This window comes from Uloborus diversus, chromosome 4 (assembly GCF_026930045.1).
Source record: "Uloborus diversus isolate 005 chromosome 4, Udiv.v.3.1, whole genome shotgun sequence".
NCBI lineage: Eukaryota > Metazoa > Arthropoda > Arachnida > Araneae > Uloboridae > Uloborus > Uloborus diversus.
This window is the reverse complement of record NC_072734.1, coordinates 56,975,680-56,998,453: the sequence shown is the minus strand read 5'-3', so window position 1 is coordinate 56,998,453 and position 22,774 is coordinate 56,975,680. Positions and strand designations below refer to the sequence as shown.

General features: G+C 34.3%; 1 protein-coding gene across 1 annotated transcript in view; it reads left to right on the top strand.

Moving 5' to 3' along the window:
- The first annotated feature begins 5,741 nt into the window (after nt 1-5,741).
- Nucleotides 5,742-22,774, top strand: part of LOC129220582 (calcium homeostasis endoplasmic reticulum protein-like) — an 82,073-nt gene continuing 65,040 nt past the window's right edge. The window contains exons 1-2 of the mRNA XM_054855014.1: nt 5,742-5,912; nt 7,149-7,319. Of these exons, the coding sequence (XP_054710989.1) occupies nt 5,888-5,912; nt 7,149-7,319 (196 nt within the window). The 5' untranslated portion in view covers nt 5,742-5,887. The remainder of the gene's footprint in view (nt 5,913-7,148; nt 7,320-22,774) is intronic.

Genomic DNA, 22,774 nt, shown 5'->3' with positions numbered 1-22,774 from the left:
CAAGGAGGTTTCAAAAAGTAAGGTAAAAAGAGCTTTGACTTTGAAAATATGTTCTCACTACTTTAACCTTTAAGAATCATGGAACATATGTACCCCCTAAGTTAGAAATTAATTTTATAAATTATTGAATTTAAAATAATACTTTGAATGTAAATTGCTTTTTCATGTTATTGAGACATCACAATCCTAATATTAGCAAAAAATAAAGTTTCAAAAATCTACTGTAATTTTTTTGAAAACCTGTGTAAATGTCGAGAAATTCCAAAACTTGACAATAATAGTGAATAGTCGACAACCATTGGCCCCCTGAAGCAAATTAATTACTGATAACCTTTGCACTTGCTAATATTTCCATAAATTAAATTATCACAAAACTACAAAAATTCTACCTTCTGTGTTAACATATAAGTAACCTAAACTGTCACGGTGCAAAAATTGTGCAAAAGTTATGATATTGCTTAAGATATATCCTATTTTATTGAATTAGATGCTGGCTAGTGTTGGATAGTGCCTTTAATGTCCAATGCCAAGAAAACATTTAAACTATTCAATAAAATTTCTGCTACTTTAGATATATTAGGTAGACAGGAATTCAATGTTTTTTTTTTTTTTTTAAATCAACAATTAAGTTGTTATCAACTTCCTTTTGGGAATTCAGTTTGGGAATTTTCAACTCAAGGTTTTGTTAAAAGCAATTTAGTTTGAAGAAAATATCTGGAGATAACATTTTGGATACTAACCAAATTTTCAGACGTTTTGTTACATAGCAGTTGGAATCAATGAAAATCAGATTGTGCTGTGTTGGGTACTGTAGTGAGTAAGGTCACGTAACCCACCTAAATTTATTAATTTTTAAAGGGTTCATCTTGCGCAGTATTGTGTTGCATAATCCTGTTTTAGAATCATTCCCTTTAGAGGCGGAGATCGGGGCTAACTAATATCTTAACAATGAATACACATACTGAAAGTTACTGCTTGTGCTCAATTATGTTCTGAAAATTTTGATATTTCTGCTTTCCTAGTTTTGGTCATTAAATTGGGGAAATAACATAAGTTTAGATTGAAATGTTGCCCCCCCCCCCACCGGACACGTTGCCACTGATTCTCTTTGTAGTGACAATTGCTGTAATATATTACTAGCCTGAAATAGCAGCATCTGATTCCCCTTTTTCCAAATCGCCATAACACTTCATTTGAAAAATTTGGTTGAACTTTAATAATTTTTCTTCCTTGAAATAATATCTTTAAGCATAATTATCATTAATAATATTTTTAAGTATTCTATTTTGAATCATGCTGATCATTTGCACTAATTTGTATACTGTTTTTTTTTCACATTACAGTTGGCTCTCTGTTTAACAACGCTGTATTTAACAACTTTCTCTATTTAAAGACTACTTTTTACGGTCCTGGATGCTCCACTGTAGTTTTAAAAGCATTCTATTTAAGGACCCGTTCTACTTAAAGACGATTTTTTGTGGTCCCTTGAAAGTCGTTAAATAGAGAGCCAACTGTTGTTGTTTTTTCTTGAATAGCTATGTATTTGAAATTTTATACTTGTAATTGCTAAAACTTTTATTTTGCAATTGTTACACATGATGTTTTGAATTGAAAATTATTGTCTTTGTGCCAGCTGTACTGTAGAAGAAATCTCATATGGTATTGTCAAATTTATGCTGTGAAAATTTCATTCACGTGTTGCCACTGAGCCCATAAATTCTAAATATCTACCTAATTGCTTTGTCATTTTTAACATGAAATAAAATTGCCCTGTTTACTGCTATTTATCAAAGATATTAGAATATTTGACCACAGAAAAGCTGATTTTCTTAACTTTTGAGAGAGTGTGTACAAGCTCTGCCATTGTAATTCCATTAAGGCAACACCACTGTTAAATAGGCTCTGAACGGCGTTGTTGAAAAGACTTTTTTCACTGTCCCTTTTTGAAGCAAATGTGTTAGGCATTGAGTATAACAAGGGTAACGATGGTTGAAGAGGTTTTCTTTTACTCTGAAAGATGTGAATGCTATTATTATCGCAAAATTTAACTTACCAAATCATTAAAAAAAAAAAAAAAAATAGCATCAGAACCTGCGTTACTTTTTACACTTTGGAACAAATGCAATGAATTTCAAGAATATAAAGATGGTCATTGATTATGTAAAATCTAAAAATTGAGAAAATCAGATGAAATCCATTAGTTACAAATTATAAAATTAGATATAAAAATTTACATATTTTATACTTCAACTGTAGGTAATGTTTTTATTATTATTATTATTTAAGAAGCAGAAGTGTTATTTTAAAATGGTTACTGTAAAAAAACAGCGATGACAGAATAGGCTAGAATGAATTTTAAGACTTGTGTTTAGTGCTGTTTTTAAGTAAATATTTTTTTAAAAAATAGTCATCTATTCATTAAATTGTTTTATGTTGTATACAGTAATTAAATAAATGTATAGCATAGAAAGCTTTGTTTATGAAATTTGGTTAAAGTGGTTAATAAAAGTGAACCCTTCTATTGTATGACTTATTATTAATAAAACTATCAAATAGTTATCTATGAAATATTAGTGAAAACTGGCTACTTATGTAAGAAAGTTAAGATGTAAAATTAGATGTTTCCCTTAGTCTAAAATCATTGGAGCCAATCCTGAAAGTGACATAGTTTTCGTTATTTTTTGTTGTACAATATACATATTTAAACGTTGACGTATGTTTTAACAATTGATTTTTATGTGACTGTAACAAGTAACTGTGTGTTGAATACATTTATAATAGAATGCTACTTTGTGATATTAATTCAAATGTGTTGTTGAATGTTAGTGTTTGAAAACTGGCTTCCAATTGTACAAATAAAATGAGCTATGTTTTCAATTTTTTGATTAAAGTTAATTTTTTTCTTTTTGTAAGTTATGCAAATTTTATCCTTCGTGAACACTTTCATATTAGCTTTTTAAAATCTTCTAATGGCTTATTGAAGTACACATTATTTAGTATTGCTTTCCTACATGAGTCATTAATTTTTTTTGAAATATAATAAGAATACTATTAGTAGGTTTAATTAATCATCTAGGCTCACAAATTTTGCAGTCAGATATAATAATAAAGATTTTACTTCATCCCCATTTTTATGCACTGCTTACAAGGGCACCCAATAGGGCAAGGGAAAAAACCGTGTTTATGCATTCAAAAATGAATATAAGTCTTAAAGTAAAGACATGACTGAGCACTAGGACTGGGTGATATATCTTCATATATCTATTGCTGCGATAATAATACTTCCTATCCGTCCGATTCCTATCCGTCCGATATATCGTTTGAAACGGAAATACTTGACTTCATTACGGAGAAATTGAAATACTATATCAAAAATACATGATCTTTGATAGCTTTATGTGATGAGTGTTTGAAATTTCAAGAAATTATCTACATTCTTCAATCAGTAATTTAATATTAAATTGTAGTTAAAGGAAAAATTAACAGGGCCACTGAAGGTCAAGGTGGTCCCATACCCCCTATAAAGTTTTCAAAAGCAGAGCCCTTCTAAGGACCAAGCCCCTGGTTTCTGACAAGGCTGATATGGTCTCTCGTGGGCCCTGAAAAGTGAATGCGTGTTGGTTAAAAAAGCATCTTAATGCAACAATTAAAAATTAACCAATTGAGGTATCGACACAATTCATTATTCTAATTAAACATAAACCATTGATATTACGCTGAATAAAAAGTTTGCGAAAAATACTGAAAAGAAATATTTGTATAAAAAAAAATGAAAAACGAAAAAACCCTAATGAGACTACTTCTGTCGTATATTTATATCACTAGCGCAGCGGGAGTTCAACTCATCCCTTTTGGACTGCATAAGCTGAATGAATACATACAACTTATAAGTCCTGAATTAAGAGGGAAAATATTGACTTCGTTCATAACACACGGCACTACTTGAAACAGAATTCAAGTACATATATCAATTTTAAATTGTTATCGCTGGCAGCTCTGATGGAACAAAATTGAAACTAAAACTTCCGATATCCCTGTTGTCGCCAGACGTTTCTATGCATCTGCAAACATAGTGTTTTTTGTGCAAGTTCTACGCATAAACAAAAATGGAGTTGAAATGATTATACCAATGCAGATTCTAGCTTGCACGGACATAGGTTTTTTTGTGAAAGTTCTACGTATTTACGTACTTGGGGCTTTTCGATTTATCAAACATAGGTTGCGAAATCGGGGTAGCATACATTAAAATTTTTTTTTGGATATGTTGTCCATTTTTTTTTGTGACTACCGTGGCGGAACTAAATTCTGATTCTGCAGGTTGTCATTGGGGGGGGGGGGGGGGGAGCATTAATATTTTTAGTTTGGCATTAATGGGGGTTTTGGGGCGAATTTTTTGAACAGTCCAATAAGCGCTACTTATGGATTTTTTTTAGAGGGGAGGAGTTGTTACTCCCATGACCCTTCCTCTGGAACCGAGCTTCTGCCGGATAGGTGTATCAGAGTTAAATATTAACTTTTGCTGTAATGAAAATGAAACAAAACCTTCTCAGATGACACAACGATGCAAAATTTTCAGTTAAATGTCAAAAGTTCAGTGTACGGCTGAACATTGAAAAACTGATTCAATCTCTTCATCTTCAACTAAAAACTCAGTGGGAAGTGGGAATACTCGTAGTTCAAAGTAACATTAAGGCTTAAGTTCGGAAACACCGTACCGGTCGCAACGCGCGGTTAGTCAGGTTGCGGAAATGACATCACTGGAATTTTTCTGGTTCAACAGTGGAATTGCTGTGTTTCCGAACGCACGTGGTTACAGCGCAGTTGTTCTAGTTCAGCAGCAGACGACGCTTCAATGGACGCTCCAATCACAGAGAGTGTAAAATTTGATACACGATCGGATTGGCCGAAGCGTGCCACGTGATCTTGCTAACCATATCGAGACTGCGATAGGAAGCAATCTTACATAATCCTTGCTGTCTTCCCTATTCCCTCACGTTACTCAAGAGGAAGTACAGTCCCTACAAGGACTCTTAGGGTGCATTCGGAAACGCGGATCGGTCGCCTCGGTGCAACCGCAAGCGTTCGGAAACGCTTGCGGTGGAACCGGTGACGTCACTTAACCGCGTTCGGAAACACTGCGGTTGTTTTCTGGCGGTCGACTTGGTAGCAACCTGTGGCACCGCTGTCTGGAAGCGGTTAGCGAGATCACAAACGTCACAAAGTCTGTGTTGGCCAATCCGGTCGTGTTTCATGTTTTGATCGTAACGCACGTGACTTGCCAACTATGAAAGTTACGCGTTGATTGGAGTGTCGTTTGCTGCTGAACTAGAACTACCGCGGTTTAACCACGAGCGTTCGGAAACACAGCTGTTCTACCGGAATTCCAGGAATTCCTAGAGAAATTCCAAACACGTCATAACCACACCGGACTAACCACGCGGTGTAACCGGTGGATCGTTTCCGAACGCAGCCTTAAAGAGGAAGAGGATAAACTGAGGATTGCAAAGCAATATGTTTTAGTTTGTAGTAGGAGGGCCTTGAAGTGTCCTCTTTAAATCCTATAAATTCCTAATTAATACCCGAAATCCCAAATGGTCCTCATGTTGTTCAGTTAGCTTCTTAATTTTCGTGCTGACAAATTCAGTCTAGCCTTGAGGCTTTTGGACTCCGTCTAGCAGCGACTCCGTTGAAATGAAATGAAGTAAAACAAGAATTTTTACCGATGTTGAACTGAAGTGAAGTGTTTCGCATTTACTGTTATGGCGATAATGTTTATAAATGAAATATTTTGAAAAATATGTTGAAATAACGTGTACTATGAAAGCATACAACCTAATTTACATTAAAGTTTTATGTTTATAATTTGAGGCCCCGTTCTGTGTTTAAAATGGATTTACCGCAACCTCCTACTGGTAAATTTTTTCTGTGTTTTAAACTCTTCTTGCCAAGAAGTTAAAAGTAGGAATATCATATATGTATAGGTAGTTCATTTGTAAAAAAAAAAAAAACGAGTAAAAAGTAATTTTTTTTTATTTATTTCAAGTATCAATAGTCCATGCTCAACGTAACGGTTCTTATTCAATCACCATCTGTGTGATGTCGTGATCTGTCTCGTAGTTGCTAGCAATATTCTGATTGAGTGTGCCTTCAATCAATGTAAAAAACATATTGGTATTAATGAGAGTATAAGTATTTTGAAAAACTCATGGCGTGTCATTGTTCGCAAATAGATAGGTTGATGATAAACTGAGAATTCATGTGACGTTATTTAAGGAAAATTACCAGTATTTTTTGATTTTATATTGTTCATTATTAGTTAAGGAACTTGATAATTATGCATAAAATATGTTTTGAAAGGTAATCAATTATTGGGTGTGAATCTCGAGTCCTTGATCATTCAGTATAGTTTTTATAAAATGCTTGAAATGCAGGAAAGTGATTAAAAAACAGTTTTTTTTTTAAATTGATAAAAGAGAGAAATAAATGAAGTGTGGTTTTTAGGCTGATCACAGGTGTTAAAGCCTTCAGAGTTGGCAGTGTATAACCAGACAACAAATGTCAGAATAGCAACTCGTACAACAGTTTCGGCGCATGCACTGTTGTTCGAATATCAAGTCAGAGCTTCCAACTTTTTTTGATCTTTTCTCGAGTATTTTAAGTTATTTTTACTATCAAATAAAAATAATGAAAACATAATTATTATGTCTCGTATGTCTTTTTTGATTTAATCTTTGTTCAATTATTGTACAAAATGTTATTGTTCTTACTTATGTACATTTTTAAAATCCAGCCAATTTTCAAGTTTTTATCAGGGTTTTTTTCCCCAGTCTTTGCTATTGGCCTAGCAAAAAATATCATTTTGGACGGACCTTACTCATTTTATAAACATATGAATTTTAAATTGCTCTCTTAAATTTTTGAATGACATAAATTTACTTTAATAATTCACGAATATGGTTTTGGACCTATGGGAAAGGTACATTGCATCATTGGGTATGTTTTAGAACAGTTAGTCTTCTATTTTATATCATACCTAAAGTATTTAAAGAAGTCTCATTTTTAATGCTAATCTGTTTTATTTTAGTACATTACTATGCACAATATATATTTATTTTCTGTTTTTTTTTTTTTTTTTTTTTTTGTTTTAGATCAAGAATTGAAGAATATTATTGACAAACTCGCTCAATTTGTTGCTCGAAATGGACCAGAATTTGAACATATGACAAAGCAGAAACAAAAGTATAATCCCAAATTTTCATTTTTGTTTGGTGGTAGCTACTTCCATTACTATCAATATCGTGTGACAACTGAACAAGCTAGTAAGTTGTCCATCCTAATTTCACATTTTATTTCTGTTGAATTTATAATTTATCATTCTCTGCAGGGGTCGATCCAGCGCGAAATTGGGGCCGCTTTGCGGCCCCTTCACAAAATTCCGCATGGCAAAAGCGGCCCCATTCACAAAATTCCCCAGCGCAAAAGCGGCCCCATTCACAAAATTCCCCATCGCAAAAGCGGCCCCATTCACAAAATTCCGCGTCGTAAAAGCAGCCCCTTCACAAAAATTTATAAAAAGGCAGCCTTTTCACAATATTTTTTAACCGCAAATGTGTACGCTTCTACGCGAAAGTCTACCCCTCATCCACCTTCCCCCATCTTATCTTTTTGCCTGCTGCGTGAGGTGTTTTTGCTTGAGAGCGTCAGAGGGGGGGGGGGGGGGGAGGGACGCTTGTGATTGGTGGCTAGCGAAAATCCAAGAAAAATAATGAGCACGTGATAAAGAATTGATTCGATGATTTTCTGCTGTTCCACGAGTGCGAAATGAAGACTGACTCATTTCACGCCACGGCAAATTAATCCCCTATATTCTGTTGGTTTGATTTGCTTCAATGACCAAATACTTCTGAATTAAATATTCCTTTGAATCATTGTAACTTTCAATTGTGTCTTAGTTGCACGCATCCTTCATTTATCCATATTATTTTGCCAAATTATGCACTTTTAATTCTCAAAAGTAGTTGCAAATTGAAACCTTGCGAGTTGCAGATCTTCTAGTTTTTTCCTCTTTCTTTTTTTTTTTTAATTTTTTTAAAAATATTCTCCTGTTTTTTCAATTTGTTCCTATTTCCTTCAGTTTATTTTGAAAAAGTTTAAGGTTCATAGTTGGGGGGTTATCTTACGGAACGGACGAGCAAAATTTCTAAAAATTATTCCCGAACGAAGGTTAAGAAGAACACTCGAAAATCATATATTTTCCTTTTTAAATCAATTGCATAGAAATTCGCATTGAATACTGGCGCATGCTGATTCAAATCGTATTGTATGGCAATTAATCAAATCCTGTTAGAGTATGAGTGACTACGCGGGAAACGCCGAACAACCGATTGGCGAAATTCCCTGTAGTTTGTAGTTGATACTGTCCGTTCTCGAAAGCTCACTTGACACGATTGCATTTAATGAAAGAAAAAAAAAGGCGTGATTAGGCCAGGGGTACCCACTTTTTCTCATATTCTTTAGTTTAAAGCAGCGTTTCTTGATCTTTTTTTGAACCGGTAGAACTTCGTCAAAAAATTTCACGGACCGGTAGAAATTTTTTTTTTCACTAAAATAAACTAATCTGTTTTTTCCTCTTTTTTTTAAACAAATGCCAGAAAGAAAACCCTTCTACTTAAAATAAATTACAAAAGTTAATTGTAAGATTTTTTTTTTAATAACTTACACACTCTGAATGTAAAAATAAGCGCAACTAATTTGTGTAAATTTTCATAAGCGAATAAATCTTATAGAGAAACCACAAAACGTATGTAAAGTAATGGATATATTAATGCATAAAATATCGTATAAAATTAGGAATAAAATTAAAAAAAGGAAATTTTATTTTATTGGAAACGGGTATAATTCTTCGAAGACCGGTCAAATTTTCTCGCGGACCGGTGCCTGCGGAGAATTGCTGGTTTGAAATGCATTATTCATTTTTTCTTTCCTGCTATTTTTCTTGTAGACTGTACGCGTAAGAGCAAAAAGGATAACTTCCAAAGTCACGCTAGTTTGAGCGTACAGCATACAGTAAACCAAAAGAGTAACGTTTTTTTTTTTTTTTTTTTTTTGTAGTTGAATTCCTAGATTCCTTCTTTTATTGATAAAATACAATGCCAGCTGAAAAATATCGTCGGTCATTCTATTTAATCCTGCTGTCTTCTTAAAATAAATATGAAACTTCCAGATGAGCAATTTCGGAATTTTTTAAGGCATGTCCGCTAATGGTGAGCAACGGGAACAGCGCGCAAAGGAAGTTTTATTGAGTGGGATTTTATTAAAAAGTGGCGGGGAATCGCGTAATCTGCAGATGATAAATTAAAAAAATGTGGTAATTGTATATTATTCCAGTTCGTTTTCTTTCTCAGTATTAATTTTTCTTTTGTAACAGATCGTCTGCGATCCAGGAGCGCAGACGATATTTTTCGTAGTTAGTGATAACTTACGATGTTTAAACGAAAAGCCGAAGGGCTAAATTTCGTAAGTCAGTCAACAATGTTACATGCTTATACAAGCAGAGATAATATCACACAGTGGAAGGTGCAGAATCAAATATTAATGTGAAGAAATGAACATTGGAAACTTGTTAAAATCTTACCAAGAATTTATTGGTCAATAGTAACTAAAATAAATATAACTAACAAAAAATAAGTTCTTAAGAATAAAACCCGGCCATAAGTGGAGGCGGAGTTCGCAACTCCCCAACACCTATCGGACCTAACTCACAAGAGGCTGACGAACACAAAAGAAGAGAGAGAGAACGATTGGAATCGTTCACTATTTATACTTGCCTCATTTACATATGATTGGACATCAAAGGATGCCAACCTAAAACTGAAACTTTACACGTGCCGAAAGAGTTGAGAAGTTAATCTAATTTGAATAAAGTTAATTTTATATTACATTACATTAGGAATGAGAACGCGGATAAATATCGTTTACCGATGTCTATCATATCCCCCCTTCTCATTCAGTAATGCCATTAAACTTTAAATTTTTTATACAATTTTAATAGATTCAAAAATAACCCAAAAAAATCCACAAAGGGCCAGGCTTAATCTTTTACAAAAAATTTAACAATTCAACAATAAACAAATATGGATATATATCCATCATAATACATCATCCATCAGCAGCTGCAGCTCAATACATCACCGCTTATTTGATTGAAGTCCTTTCTCAAAAAAGTCCTTGCCTATAGCTGATCCAAAGTCCAAGGAAATAGTAAGTCCAAGATTAACATTTCCACTGCAAACTATCTTGTCAAACTGTAATTGACAAAAATACTCGAAACAGTATCTTTGAAAAAGATAGGCACAATTATTTTACAAAAAAAAATTTTTTTTTTCACAATGACAAAATTATTTAAAACGCTTAGTTTCCAAAAATAAACTCTTGTCATTGAATCAAATTCCTCCATCTCAAAGATTAAACCAACGAGAAATTTGAAAAAGAATTTCAGTTGTTACAAAAATATTTATACTTTAATACCCGATTATATTTATTATACTAAACAATTTCATACCATTAAAAATTAACAAAATATTTGTTCACAAAAACGATTCAGTTCAAAACGGGTCTGCGGCTTCGTAAAAATATCGGCCCTATTGGATTTACTGCCTACATGTTTTACGGTAAAAATGTCCCGTTGAATCAAATCACGAACAAAAAATAATTTTACATCAATATGTTTTGTACGGTGATTTTCAATCGGAGATTTAACAAAGTCAATGGCCGATTGATTATCAACGTACATTACAGATTTAATTTTACTTTTTCTAACAATTCCCCAGCGTAAACATTCGTTTAATACACGGTCAAACCACATAAGCTCTTTAGACACTTCACAAAGGGCCACAAACTCACTTTCCATAGTGGAAAGGCTAATACAACGTTCCTTGAAGGTTCGCCATTCAATCGGCGCATTATCCAACAAAATTAGCTGCCCCCCGAGTGAAGTTCGATCATCTCGATTAGCTGCACAATCGGCGTCAGAAAAAGCTATTAATTGGGTTCTATTACAATTTAATTTAAGTTTTAAATCTTTTGTTTGAAAAACATAACCCAGAAGTTTTAAAAGACCGTTCCAATGAATGACACCAGGGTTGCTTTGAAATTGACTGAAGATATTGACCGCATAACAAATGTCCGGTCTCGTTCTGCTCGCAATGAAAGAAAGACAACCCAACAAATTACGATAAAGAATCTTTGACATTTCAAATTTTTCATTTTCTGTATTAGGACAATTAGATTTCGAAAAAACAGTACCTTTACAAATCGGCAATGATGAAACCGGAAAATTAAAATGTTTGAACTTTTCAAAAACTTCAATGATATATTTCGTTTGGAACAAATTCAAACCATTTTCAGTTCTTTCAAATTCAACACCTAACAGTTTTTTCGTTTTTCCGAGAACTTTTAAGTCGAAATTTTTCCTAAGTAAATTTAAAACATGATTTAAATTCTTTTCTTTCCGTGCGAGCAAAACAATATCGTCAACATACAACAATAAAATGACACATGAATTATAAATATAAACACAATTACATTCTTCAAATTTCTGAAAACCAATTTTCAATAAAACACTGTTTATCTCAAAAAACCACATACGGCCACTCTGGTGCAGACCGTAAATTGCTTTATTAAGCTTACAAACTAGATTTTCTTTCCCTTCTATTACAAAACCCGGTGGTTGTCTCATAAAGATGCATTCTTTTAGAGGTGCATATAAATAAGCATTTTTCACATCGCACTGCAAAGAACCAACCTTCTGATATTTTCAAGGAAAAGAAAAATCGAACCAATGAAAAATGAATCGTCGGACTAAAAGTCTGATCGTACGATTCAGGGGATTGTGCATATCCCTGAGCAACAAGTCTCCCACGATACCTAACAATTTTCCCCGATTCATCTCTTTTAACATTGAAAACCCATCTGGATCCGATTGGTTTTTCATTTGCAGGCAAAGGTGTTAAATCCCACACTTTTCTAGAATGCATAACCTCTAATTCATCCCTCATTGAATCTAACCACTGGTCCTTTTGCTTAGATTTAAGAACCTGTTTGTAATTCTTAGGAATTACAATTTCATCATCTAGTCATAAGTTACATAAATTTAAATGAACAGTTTGATCAGAAATTTCACCTTGATATAAATTTTTACCATTAAAATCAAATAAATGTGGCTTAAACAAAATAGCATTTTTAGAACAATATTTTTCAACATCATTTAAAGAACGTAATCGTTTAGAAGAATGTTTCTCATAAAAATAAATATCAGTACGAGATTTATCTGACCTTGGGATTGCTTTCCTCACCCATTCTGTTTCACGCAGCTGTGCGCGTGGTGGGTTTTCCCCATTTTCACTCACGTCAGAATTCGAATCTGATTCGTCCCCGCTCGTCTCGCTTTCACTCTCATCAGAAGATAAGAATTTAGACGGCGTACTCGGGCTTTCACTTCCGTTATCCGATTCGGAATTCGATTCATTTTCTGAATTTTGAGAATCTGATTGAATATTTGACCATTTGAGACAGGGACCCAGCACAGCTCCACTAGAGTCACTCTCTGATATATTTTTAAAAGCTTCTTTGTAATACACATTTTCATTAAAATTTACATTTATACTTTCAAAAATTTTTCCGCTTTCGGGAATCCAGATACGAAAACCCTTAGTGTTAAATGCATAGCCCAAAAATATACCTTTTTTGGCTTTAACATCAAGTTTATGTCTTTGCTGACGGGGTGTTCCAAGATAACACAAAACACCGAAAGGTTTGACGTGCCTAGCACTTGGCTTACGTCCACCATATAACTCAAAAGGTGTTTTAGTTTGTCCTGAGTGACAAATCCTATTCCAAGTATAATTGAAATAAAGCATAGCATCCGGCCAAAATCTTTTACTTAGCCCGCTTTCTTCCAATAATACTGTTGCAGCATTAGCGGCTGAGCGATTGTACACTTCGGCCAAACCGTTCATCTCTGGACTGAAAATATTGGTTAACTCATGTTTTATACCGTTATCCAAACAATAATTGTCAAAAACTTTATTTACGAATTCTCCCCCGTTGTCAGTTCTAACAGCTTTTACTTTAAGATTTAAAAATCTTTCAGCACGCTTTATGTGCCTTATGAAAATTTCTGGTACTTTGCTCTTTTCACTAATTGGATACAAAGCAGATTTACGTGAAAAATCATCAATGATTGATAAATAAAAACGTTCCCCCTTATTTCCCTTAATATTACATGGACCCCACACATCAGCATGAAGTAATTCAAGGGGACATTTAGACCGTATTTTACCTATTGGTTTAAATGAAACACGTTTAAATTTACCAATTTTACAATTTTCACAATCTATTTTTACATTTTTGAATTTAGGCAGGCCATGGACACACTCAAATTCACCGCTCTTTCTGATACTATCGGTGTTAATATGTGCCAGCCTTCTATGCCACAATTCTAATTTTTCTACATTAGAGCATTCAATTTTCTCATTTTCGAAATGATCATTACTTTTATTTGGTTTTATACTTTCTTGATACGATTTATTATACAAAATTTGAGGTTTTACAAAATAAATGCCATTTCTTAAAATTGCTCTAAATATAAATCCATTTCGACCAGATATCGTCACGGAGCCGTTTCCCCCTTCAAACTTAGCACCCCCCTTATCGAATTTAGTACCCGATAACAAATTTTGACGCAGATTAGGAGAGTACATTACATCTTTTAAAACAATGATAGTATCATCAAACTTTAATTTCACAGTTCCCATCCCCAAAATGGGGAAAGTTTCATTTCTAACGGCTACAGCCATTTCTTTGTTTCGTAATGGTTTAAAGTCCTCAAACGCACTACGAATTTTGACGAAATGATGGGTGGAACCAGTGTCGAAAATAAATTCATTTGGGTCTTCTGATACTTCATTTAGATGTACTTCGGAAATGAAAAAGTTCTGGTACTCACATGTTTCCTTTTCCACTGATGGGGAACTGCACCTCGCAGTTTTCTTGTTCGCCTTCCTCTTATTCCGGGTTGGTAATCTTGACTTTCCGTTACGTTGTTCGAGGTCCTTGTCAACTCTATGTTGACACACATCTCTTTTGTGGCCGGGTTTATTACAGTTAAAACAAATTAGTTTCCCTTTTACTCCTTTCTTGTCAAAATTACCCGGTTTCTTTACAAAGTTAGCTCTGCCGATAATTTTATCGTCCTCATCTTTTAGTCGAATTCGCGATTCCTCGGCAATAAGTTCGCTGACTACTTTATTAAATGTGAATTCCTGTGCAGTAGTTCTAAGAATAACTTGACAAATATTGTCGAATTCTGAGGGCAAATGACGCAAAATTTGAAAAATCAAATAATTTTCAGAGAAATTCGCGTCTATAGCCTTAATTCTTTCGAAAATTTGCCGAGTACGGGCAGCGAAAAGATTTATCGACTCTTCCTCTTTTATACGACATTGGGATAACTCTGAAAACAATGTCATATGCTGACAACGATTGTCAGGAAAGAAGTGATCTTTCAAAGCCTTCCAGGCATCAGCTGCGTTGACCTGATTTTCAATTATCTTTTTGAAATTTTTCTCCAGATTTAAATAAATTATGGATAGAGCCACATCCTGTCGATTTTGAAAATTACGAATCTCTTGCTCAGTAGCCTTTTTTTCATCATTAGAAAAAGGTTCCTTTTCAATGCCATTAACTATCTTCCATAAACCTCGTTCCATTAGGACAAATTTGATATCAGATGACCAACTCACATAGTTGTCAGACCTTAATTTTTCGATAGGAACACTCTGGGATGCCATGATTGATAAGAATATGAAAAACGCCAAAAAAATAAAAAAACCTAATTTCAAAAAAAACAACCAACAAAATCTCAAAATATCCCCGAAAAAAAAACCTAAATAGTGCAACTGTTACAGCTTCCCCCCTGGAACAAGTCCAGGTCTTCCGCTGAATTTAGCAGCCACTATTCTGCCTAACACCAAACCAGCTATATCCCCCCATAAAATGCAAACGAAACATCTGAGAAAAAGTTTGCACTACACATGGCTTAAAGTTTCGATACAAATTTCCAAAAGGCAAAAGAAAAGCTTCTATTTTCACAGTTTTCATTCAACGCCGATGCGGGGAAAACAATTTGAAAAGATTTCCAAACACTTGTCATCTACCGATTCAGCAAAAAGACAAGTCAGTTACAACATTCCATTTCATCACAAAAACACGAAGTCTAATACTCTACTCTGCTGACAATTCGAAAACATCTTAATACATCATGATACTGAACACGTAATTGTTATGATACAATTGGGTAGGGCTGGGCCCATAACCCTCATGATAACTTACGATGTTTAAACGAAAAGCCGAAGGGCTAAATTTCGTAAGTCAGTCAACAATGTTACATGCTTATACAAGCAGAGATAATATCACACAGTGGAAGGTGCAGAATCAAATATTAATGTGAAGAAATGAACATTGGAAACTTGTTAAAATCTTACCAAGAATTTATTGGTCAATAGTAACTAAAATAAATATAACTAACAAAAAATAAGTTCTTAAGAATAAAACCCGGCCATAAGTGGAGGCGGAGTTCGCAACTCCCCAACACCTATCGGACCTAACTCACAAGAGGCTGACGAACACAAAAGAAGAGAGAGAGAACGATTGGAATCGTTCACTATTTATACTTGCCTCATTTACATATGATTGGACATCAAAGGATGCCAACCTAAAACTGAAACTTTACACGTGCCGAAAGAGTTGAGAAGTTAATCTAATTTGAATAAAGTTAATTTTATATTACATTACATTAGGAATGAGAACGCGGATAAATATCGTTTACCGATGTCTATCAGTTAGCTTGTTCGCGCCTTCGCGTGTTTAAGAGGACATTTTTTAGGCGCATCAAAGAATAAATTGATATTCTATTCGATTATAATTTGTGTGGGAGCGGATAATGGATAATTTTAGCGGATAATGGAGCGCTGGAGATAGCAGCCGCAATAATCTCAGTTTGGAGAGATTGCTTGTTCGTTGAAAATTATTCTTCAAGAAATTAAAATATGAAACGAGGACGTCCTGCAACGGGAGGTACCTCCCGAAATTGTGCGTATTATGTTAAAAAATTTCGCTCTTCGAACGTTCGGTCCCAAAATATTGTGAATTTCTTCAAGTCAGCAATTAACAACCCCGATAAAATCGCTATCACCACTTCATCATGCAGTAACAGTGACGCAAATGTTCCCGTTTTGGCGGGCTCGGGAAATGCGGTAAAAGATAGTACATCAAATGACAGTGAGGCAGTTCGCGAAAGTATAACGATTTTTGAGCAGAAAATACTGGAAGTGAATCTGGAGCAACTTCAACTGATGATGATATTGAGATTGAGCCATCAAATAATGATTCAAGCATTGTATTTGAGAGTACAAATGGAAATAAGAAGCATGCAATAAATAAAAAGTACGTTGCAAATTATGAAAAGGTGTATAGCTGGCTTTACTATAGTTATTCAGCTAAGGGTTTTTTTTTGCAAAATATGTTCATCTTTCATGAATGTTAGTGATTTGAACAAACCTTCAGTAAATATTGGAGTTGATATCAAGAAAAGCTGTCACCCTATAGAGTTTTAAAAAAAACATGAGTGCAGCAAAAATCACAGAGAGGCTGTCAATATACAAAAATCTAGTGCAAAAGAAGGAATTCTCAAAAAAATCTGAAAGTGAAGAGACTGGATATGAAGCAAAAAAAAAAAAAAATAATAATAACAGAAAATTGATTGGTAAGTTTATTCAAATTTTGTTCTTATAACCATGAAGCAATGGGCCATTTTTGAGAATTTTGAATCTTTAGTTAGATTTTTGGGGGTAAATTTAGATGACAATGAAATGAAAAAACATTTGCTAACTTGTGGTAAGAATGCCACGTATTTATCCCACATTTCAGTTCAAAACATTTATCTTTGAAAATACCAAAATTCCGTTGTTTTCAGGAAAATCCTAAATTTTACTTTGATTACGCAATATATACAGACATGTGACCCAAATACGATGAAAAATACTGAAATTGCATGGCTGTGTGAACTAACACAACACTGTTAGTATATTTTACTACAACTCAAAGCTTTCCCATCCCTTTTTGTATCCATATAACACATTAATTGGATGCATAAAATCAACTGGATCATGTTGAATTTAACTTCCAATGCCCTTTTTTTTTTCTGCATACAGTATTCTGCTCTCTCAAAAAGTACTGAATTCAGTAAAAATACTGAAAAATCACATGTCTGTATATATTTAGTATTAATTTGTGTTGAGTTTCGAAATCCAATTCTAAAATAACTTTACTAAAAATAAAATTCTTTTATATGCTGTTTTTATATTTTTATTTCTTTCGAAGATCTTGATTTCCTTACATGCGCCATGGTAAATGAATTTTTCGCATTTTTGATGTTGACTGTACCTTGTTAAGTGGCAAACAAATAAAATTTCTTTATATATTTATTAACATCATTAAATTGCAAAGTTTTAAACGAAATACCTACTCTCTAAGAACGTCACATGTCAAAAAATTAAACGCTGAATGCTGGTGCGGTATTATTTTGGGTTTTAATTACTTTTAAGTTTTTCAAACACATACATTCTTCTGTGTTAAGAAATATGTGATATCTTTGAGTGTGTTCATATTGTATTTATTGGGAGTTATCATTACGTTCAGCAGCATGTGCAATTTTCATTGATCTAAAAGTATTTGAGAGGGGCAAACAGTAAATCTGTTGTGAGACTTTCACCTTAAGAAAGTGTGCCTTGCATATGTATATTTGTAAAAAACAATAAATGTAATGTGTGTCAAATTACGAATAAAATGTTAAGGGTCTTACTTCCCCCCTCCCCCAGCGCATTTTCTCTAGGCAGCTTTCAGGTATTCTTCAAGAACTTGCAATCACCCCTGAAACCTGTCTAGGGCTTTTCTATAACGATACGACAGCTAAAAATGCTTTTATATAATCTTTTCCAAGAAAAAAATCACAAGAAGTTCTTTTTTACGAAAATAAAGAAAATTCACAAAAATATTTTGCTTTTTCACAAAAATAAAGAAAATTCACAAAAATATTTTGCTTTTTCACAAAATGGGGACCCAAAAAATAAAACCTGGATCGACCCCTGCTCTGTCTCAGGATGTGTTACGAGGGCTATCCAGAAAGTAGATTACGTTTTCGTCTGTGTCCGCTAGGGGCGGGGCTAGCGCAGCCATCTTGGGGTCAAAGCGTTGCGCAGCTCAGTCTGCATCTAGCCGTGCTAGTGAGAGGTTCGTGCTGTGTTCGTTCAGATACTGTGACGGTTTGAAATGTCTGCGTTAATTGAAAATCCCGCGAGCTGCGAGGTGCGCGCAGTAATAAGGTTTCTGACTGCAAAAAACTGTAAACCGATAGAAATCTATCGGCAGCTTTGTGAAGTGTATGGGGACAACATTATCACTGAAGGTGGAGTGCGTCAGTGGGTCATAAGATTTAAAAATGGCCGAACCAATGTTCACGACGAAGATCGAAGTGGGAGACCCAGCATAGTGAACGCCGAACTTCTCGAAAAAGTCGATGCTAAAGTCCGGGAAAATCGAAATTTCACAATAACGGAACTTTCTTTAAGTTTTCCACAAATTTCGCGAAGTTTGGTGCACGAAATCATCAGCGAAAAGCTTGGTTACTTTTGCGTTGAACTACAGCGTTGAACTTTTTGGACGCTTACCATAAGGATGGTGACTTTTTACTCGATTGCATCGTTACTGGTGACGAAACATGGGTGAAACACGTGAACTGTGAAACGAAATTGCAATCAATGCAGTGGGGGCACACAAGTTCTCCCCAAAAACCCAAGAAATGCATGCAAACAATGTCGGCAAGAAGATCATGGCGACTGTTTTTTGGAACAGAAAAGGTGTGATTTTGGTGGACTTCCTGGAAAGAGGCACTACAATAAACTCTCAAAGGTATTGCCAAACTCTCCAAAAACTCAGAAGAGCAATTCAAAACAAGCGCAGAGGAATGTTGAGCTCTAAGATCTTGTTGTTTCACGACAACGCCCGGCCCCACACGGCAAATGTCACTCGTAAAGTTCTTGAATCTTTTAAGTGGGAGTTGTTTCCTCATCCACCGTACAGTCCCGACCTGGCACCGAGCGACTTCCACCTATTCCCAGCAATGAAGAAGTGGCTGGCTATGCAGCGTTTTGATGACGACGCACAGCTGCAAGAAGAGGTAACGGAGTGGTTGAAGGCGCAGGCGGCCGAATTTTTCGACGAAGGAATTTCCAAGCTCGTACATCGCTACGATAAATGCCTTAATTTGTATGGTGACTATGTCGAAAAGTAGTATTTGAGTGTGGCTTTCATCTGTATGTAATAAAAAAATTTTCCTATACTTTGTTTATTTTTTATTCCAAAACGTAATCTACTTTCTGGATAGCCCTCGTATATTGCCCTCAAAAGGTCTTATTGTTTCTCTTCCATGATTCTGTGATGTTTTGTGAAAAATACTAATCTAATCATATTAAAAGATACATTATATTGACAAGTTTAGCAAAGAAATCCTAAATCAGTTCAAAAACCAAGAAGGAGTGGGGGGGATGCAATGTTTTCATTTCGTCATCTAGTAACGTTGCACATTTGGTTGTGTTACGTAAATGGTATCTTGAAGGTGTTGTAGTTCTTGAATAGAATTATGCTTAAAAATTGAGCCGACTGAAACTCTCAATGAGGGTGTATTCTCTTTCAATGGGGGTGAATTTGGCTCTTTCAGGAGAGCCAAAACAATATTTTTTTTCCACCTGACATGTTTACTTATTTTCATAGGTAACAATTTGTTAATTTTTACAGATAACTTTAAGTGTGAAACTATTGTTTGAAGTAGTTATAACCAGTACCACTACTTTACCTTTTTTGAGCACTACTACGGCAAAATATCGAATTTGAAAAACGGGATTAGCGATTTTTCACATTCGTTAGTTAAGCATGGTGCCGACGATATGTGTATCGTTGTATATTGATATGCGATACGACGATATTTGTGTGTATATGTAGAGCGCCACCAATTCACCAACATCCGAAATTCACATCGATTTCCCCCCAGGTTTTTGTTCTTTTCTTTTCTTTTTTTTTTGTGCTACAAATTTATTGTCCATTCTTATTTTATTTTGGTCTCTATAATGATACAAATTGTAATTTTACACCCTAACAATTGTTTTTCCACATAATTCACAGATAATATATTCTGTTTTATTTTTATGCATTATATGCGTGTCAAGCGATGTAATCAAATAAACATATTTATTCCAAAAAAAAATTATTTTTCCTCATGTACTACAGAAGAAACAATATGAAATATCGTAAACCATGAGCAGATGCTGAAAGATTGGCAAAAGGGTTACAGCAAAACGCTAGTATTTCGCTTGACACGTGGAATCAAAGAAACACAAAAATAAATACCAAAAATACAAACAATTCAGCATGTCATAGCCAAATGATGCAGTGAGATGCAAAGGGATGTAGTCGGACATTTTCAAATTTTGAGTAAAATGAATTATAAAAATAAGGTCCTAGGTAGGCTTTCATTGAAATTTTTTTCTAAATCATGCTATATAACAAAACTTCCCAGGACTACTAGTACTATGTCTTGCCCCAAGACAGAGGAGAGGGTCACCTACCATTTGTGTACCATTTATCTCCCTTTGATTCTCACTGTCTCAAATGTGAATGATTTTTGACATTTCATTTGAAAACAAATGACATAACTATTGAAAATAAATAGCAAGTATTTTCAAACTGGCACCATTTATTGATTTTTGTTTCTTTATGTTGGTGGTTACTCCAGGAACAATTATTATTACTTTTGGATTCAAAATTTTTTAAGTAGGTGCTGAACTAATAAGTAAGCATTTTTTTTTAATGATTATAAACTATTCAATTGTCCTATAAAATAATTCATACATATTTCAAAGTTTTATTGCTGTTTTATTTTTTCAATTTTAAGACAGCACTTAAAGTTAGATTGTTATGGCCTGAAATCTGCAAAATCCTAAAATCTGCACAACCACTTCTCCTAAGTTGTGAGGATTTTTGATCCTCCACTATAGTTTAAGTATTTAACCTGCATTTTTGTTTGGGAAGGAATTTGAAAGTAAAAGTTTAAATGGGTAAACATTCTTTAACTCAGAAAATTGAAAAGATGAAAATAAGTTACTAAATAATTTTCAAAAGTAATGAAAGGAAAACTCGCTTATATATTGTCACTTTTACTTGTTCTTTGATGTCTAGCAGTTTTAACTGCATTTACTCAATATTGAGAAGAAATTATAGTTTCCATTTCTAAGATTACATGATTAAATTTTTAGTTATTAGTAATTCAGAGGTGCCCATCCTGTTTCAAAAGTGATAGTGAACCCCCTCAAATCCCTCTCAGCTCCCCTTTCCCCCTTCTCCTAAATTTTTCTGTGCCGTAGTCTGGAACATGGACCAGGATTTTATAGACTTATTTTGAGCTACTTTATTCCAGCTGAACAGATGCAAAATGTATCAAATTAAATGAAAATTTTGCGTTTGCAATAAATTTCCATATTTCCCTCAAACTGAAATGCACACAAAGTGAGTTCCAAGCGTAATAGAGGAGATCACCGACACATCAAACTCAGATTTTGCTTTTAAAAAATTGTAAATCTTTCTAATACAAAAAAATACAAATAGTTCTTGCATTTTTAAGGAGATTGCTTCATAAATTGACCTAAAATTGAAATTCCATTCTCATTTAATCTCCCTAATTAAATTGAATGGGTATGTAACAGAGAGGATAGAAAATATCAACTCAGTTTGACATGCACTATAATTCACATAAAAATCTGAATTGAAGCTCTTTAACCCTCTGACGGTCCTGGGTCATGAGTAAGATTTCGTAAAATTCTTCCTGATAAAATTTTTATTTTGTGTAATTTGCCATGTAAATCAAGTGCTCTACCTTCTATCAATGCCTAGCAACCGCCCTGGACAGTTTGACAACAAAGATTTAGCATCAGAAAAATAAGTGTAAAATGCTTTTGAAAAGTGCTCGATATGGTATGATAAGACATTCTAAACCTAACCATCAGAGTTAAATATCAGAGTATCATCCATAGATATGTTTAAATCAAAACCTCATTTTACACAAATGTAAAAAATAAAGTGTAACAGAGGGGACATGAGATGTACAGTGGTGGTACAAAAAATTGCATCACCTGCAAAATCCAAATATTTTTAGCATTTATAAGTAATTATGAAATATTTAACGGTTCCTGCATCATGTAACACAAATTGGCATCAGTACATGACGCAAGCTATTGCGTAAGATTGCATCATCCTTCTAACTATAAAAAAAAACAGTTAAACGTTCCACGCATTCATTTGTGATCTGGACTTGTGAGTTGCAGTATGACGAAATACGTTCAACTGACACCATAAAGGAAGAGTTGCCGTTGCATTGGACAAAGAAGGATTGTCATCACGTTCCATAGCAAAAAGAATAAACTGTTCGCAATCAACTGTTATTAGACTACTGAATAAGATAAAGAGCACCGGAAGCACATTAAGAAAGAGTGACAGTGGTCGTCCACGAAAATCCAACACAGCACAGAACAGGTATTTGATACGACTCAGTCTTCGGAACAGACAATCATCTTCCACATACCTTAGAACAGCATGGGAAAACGAATCG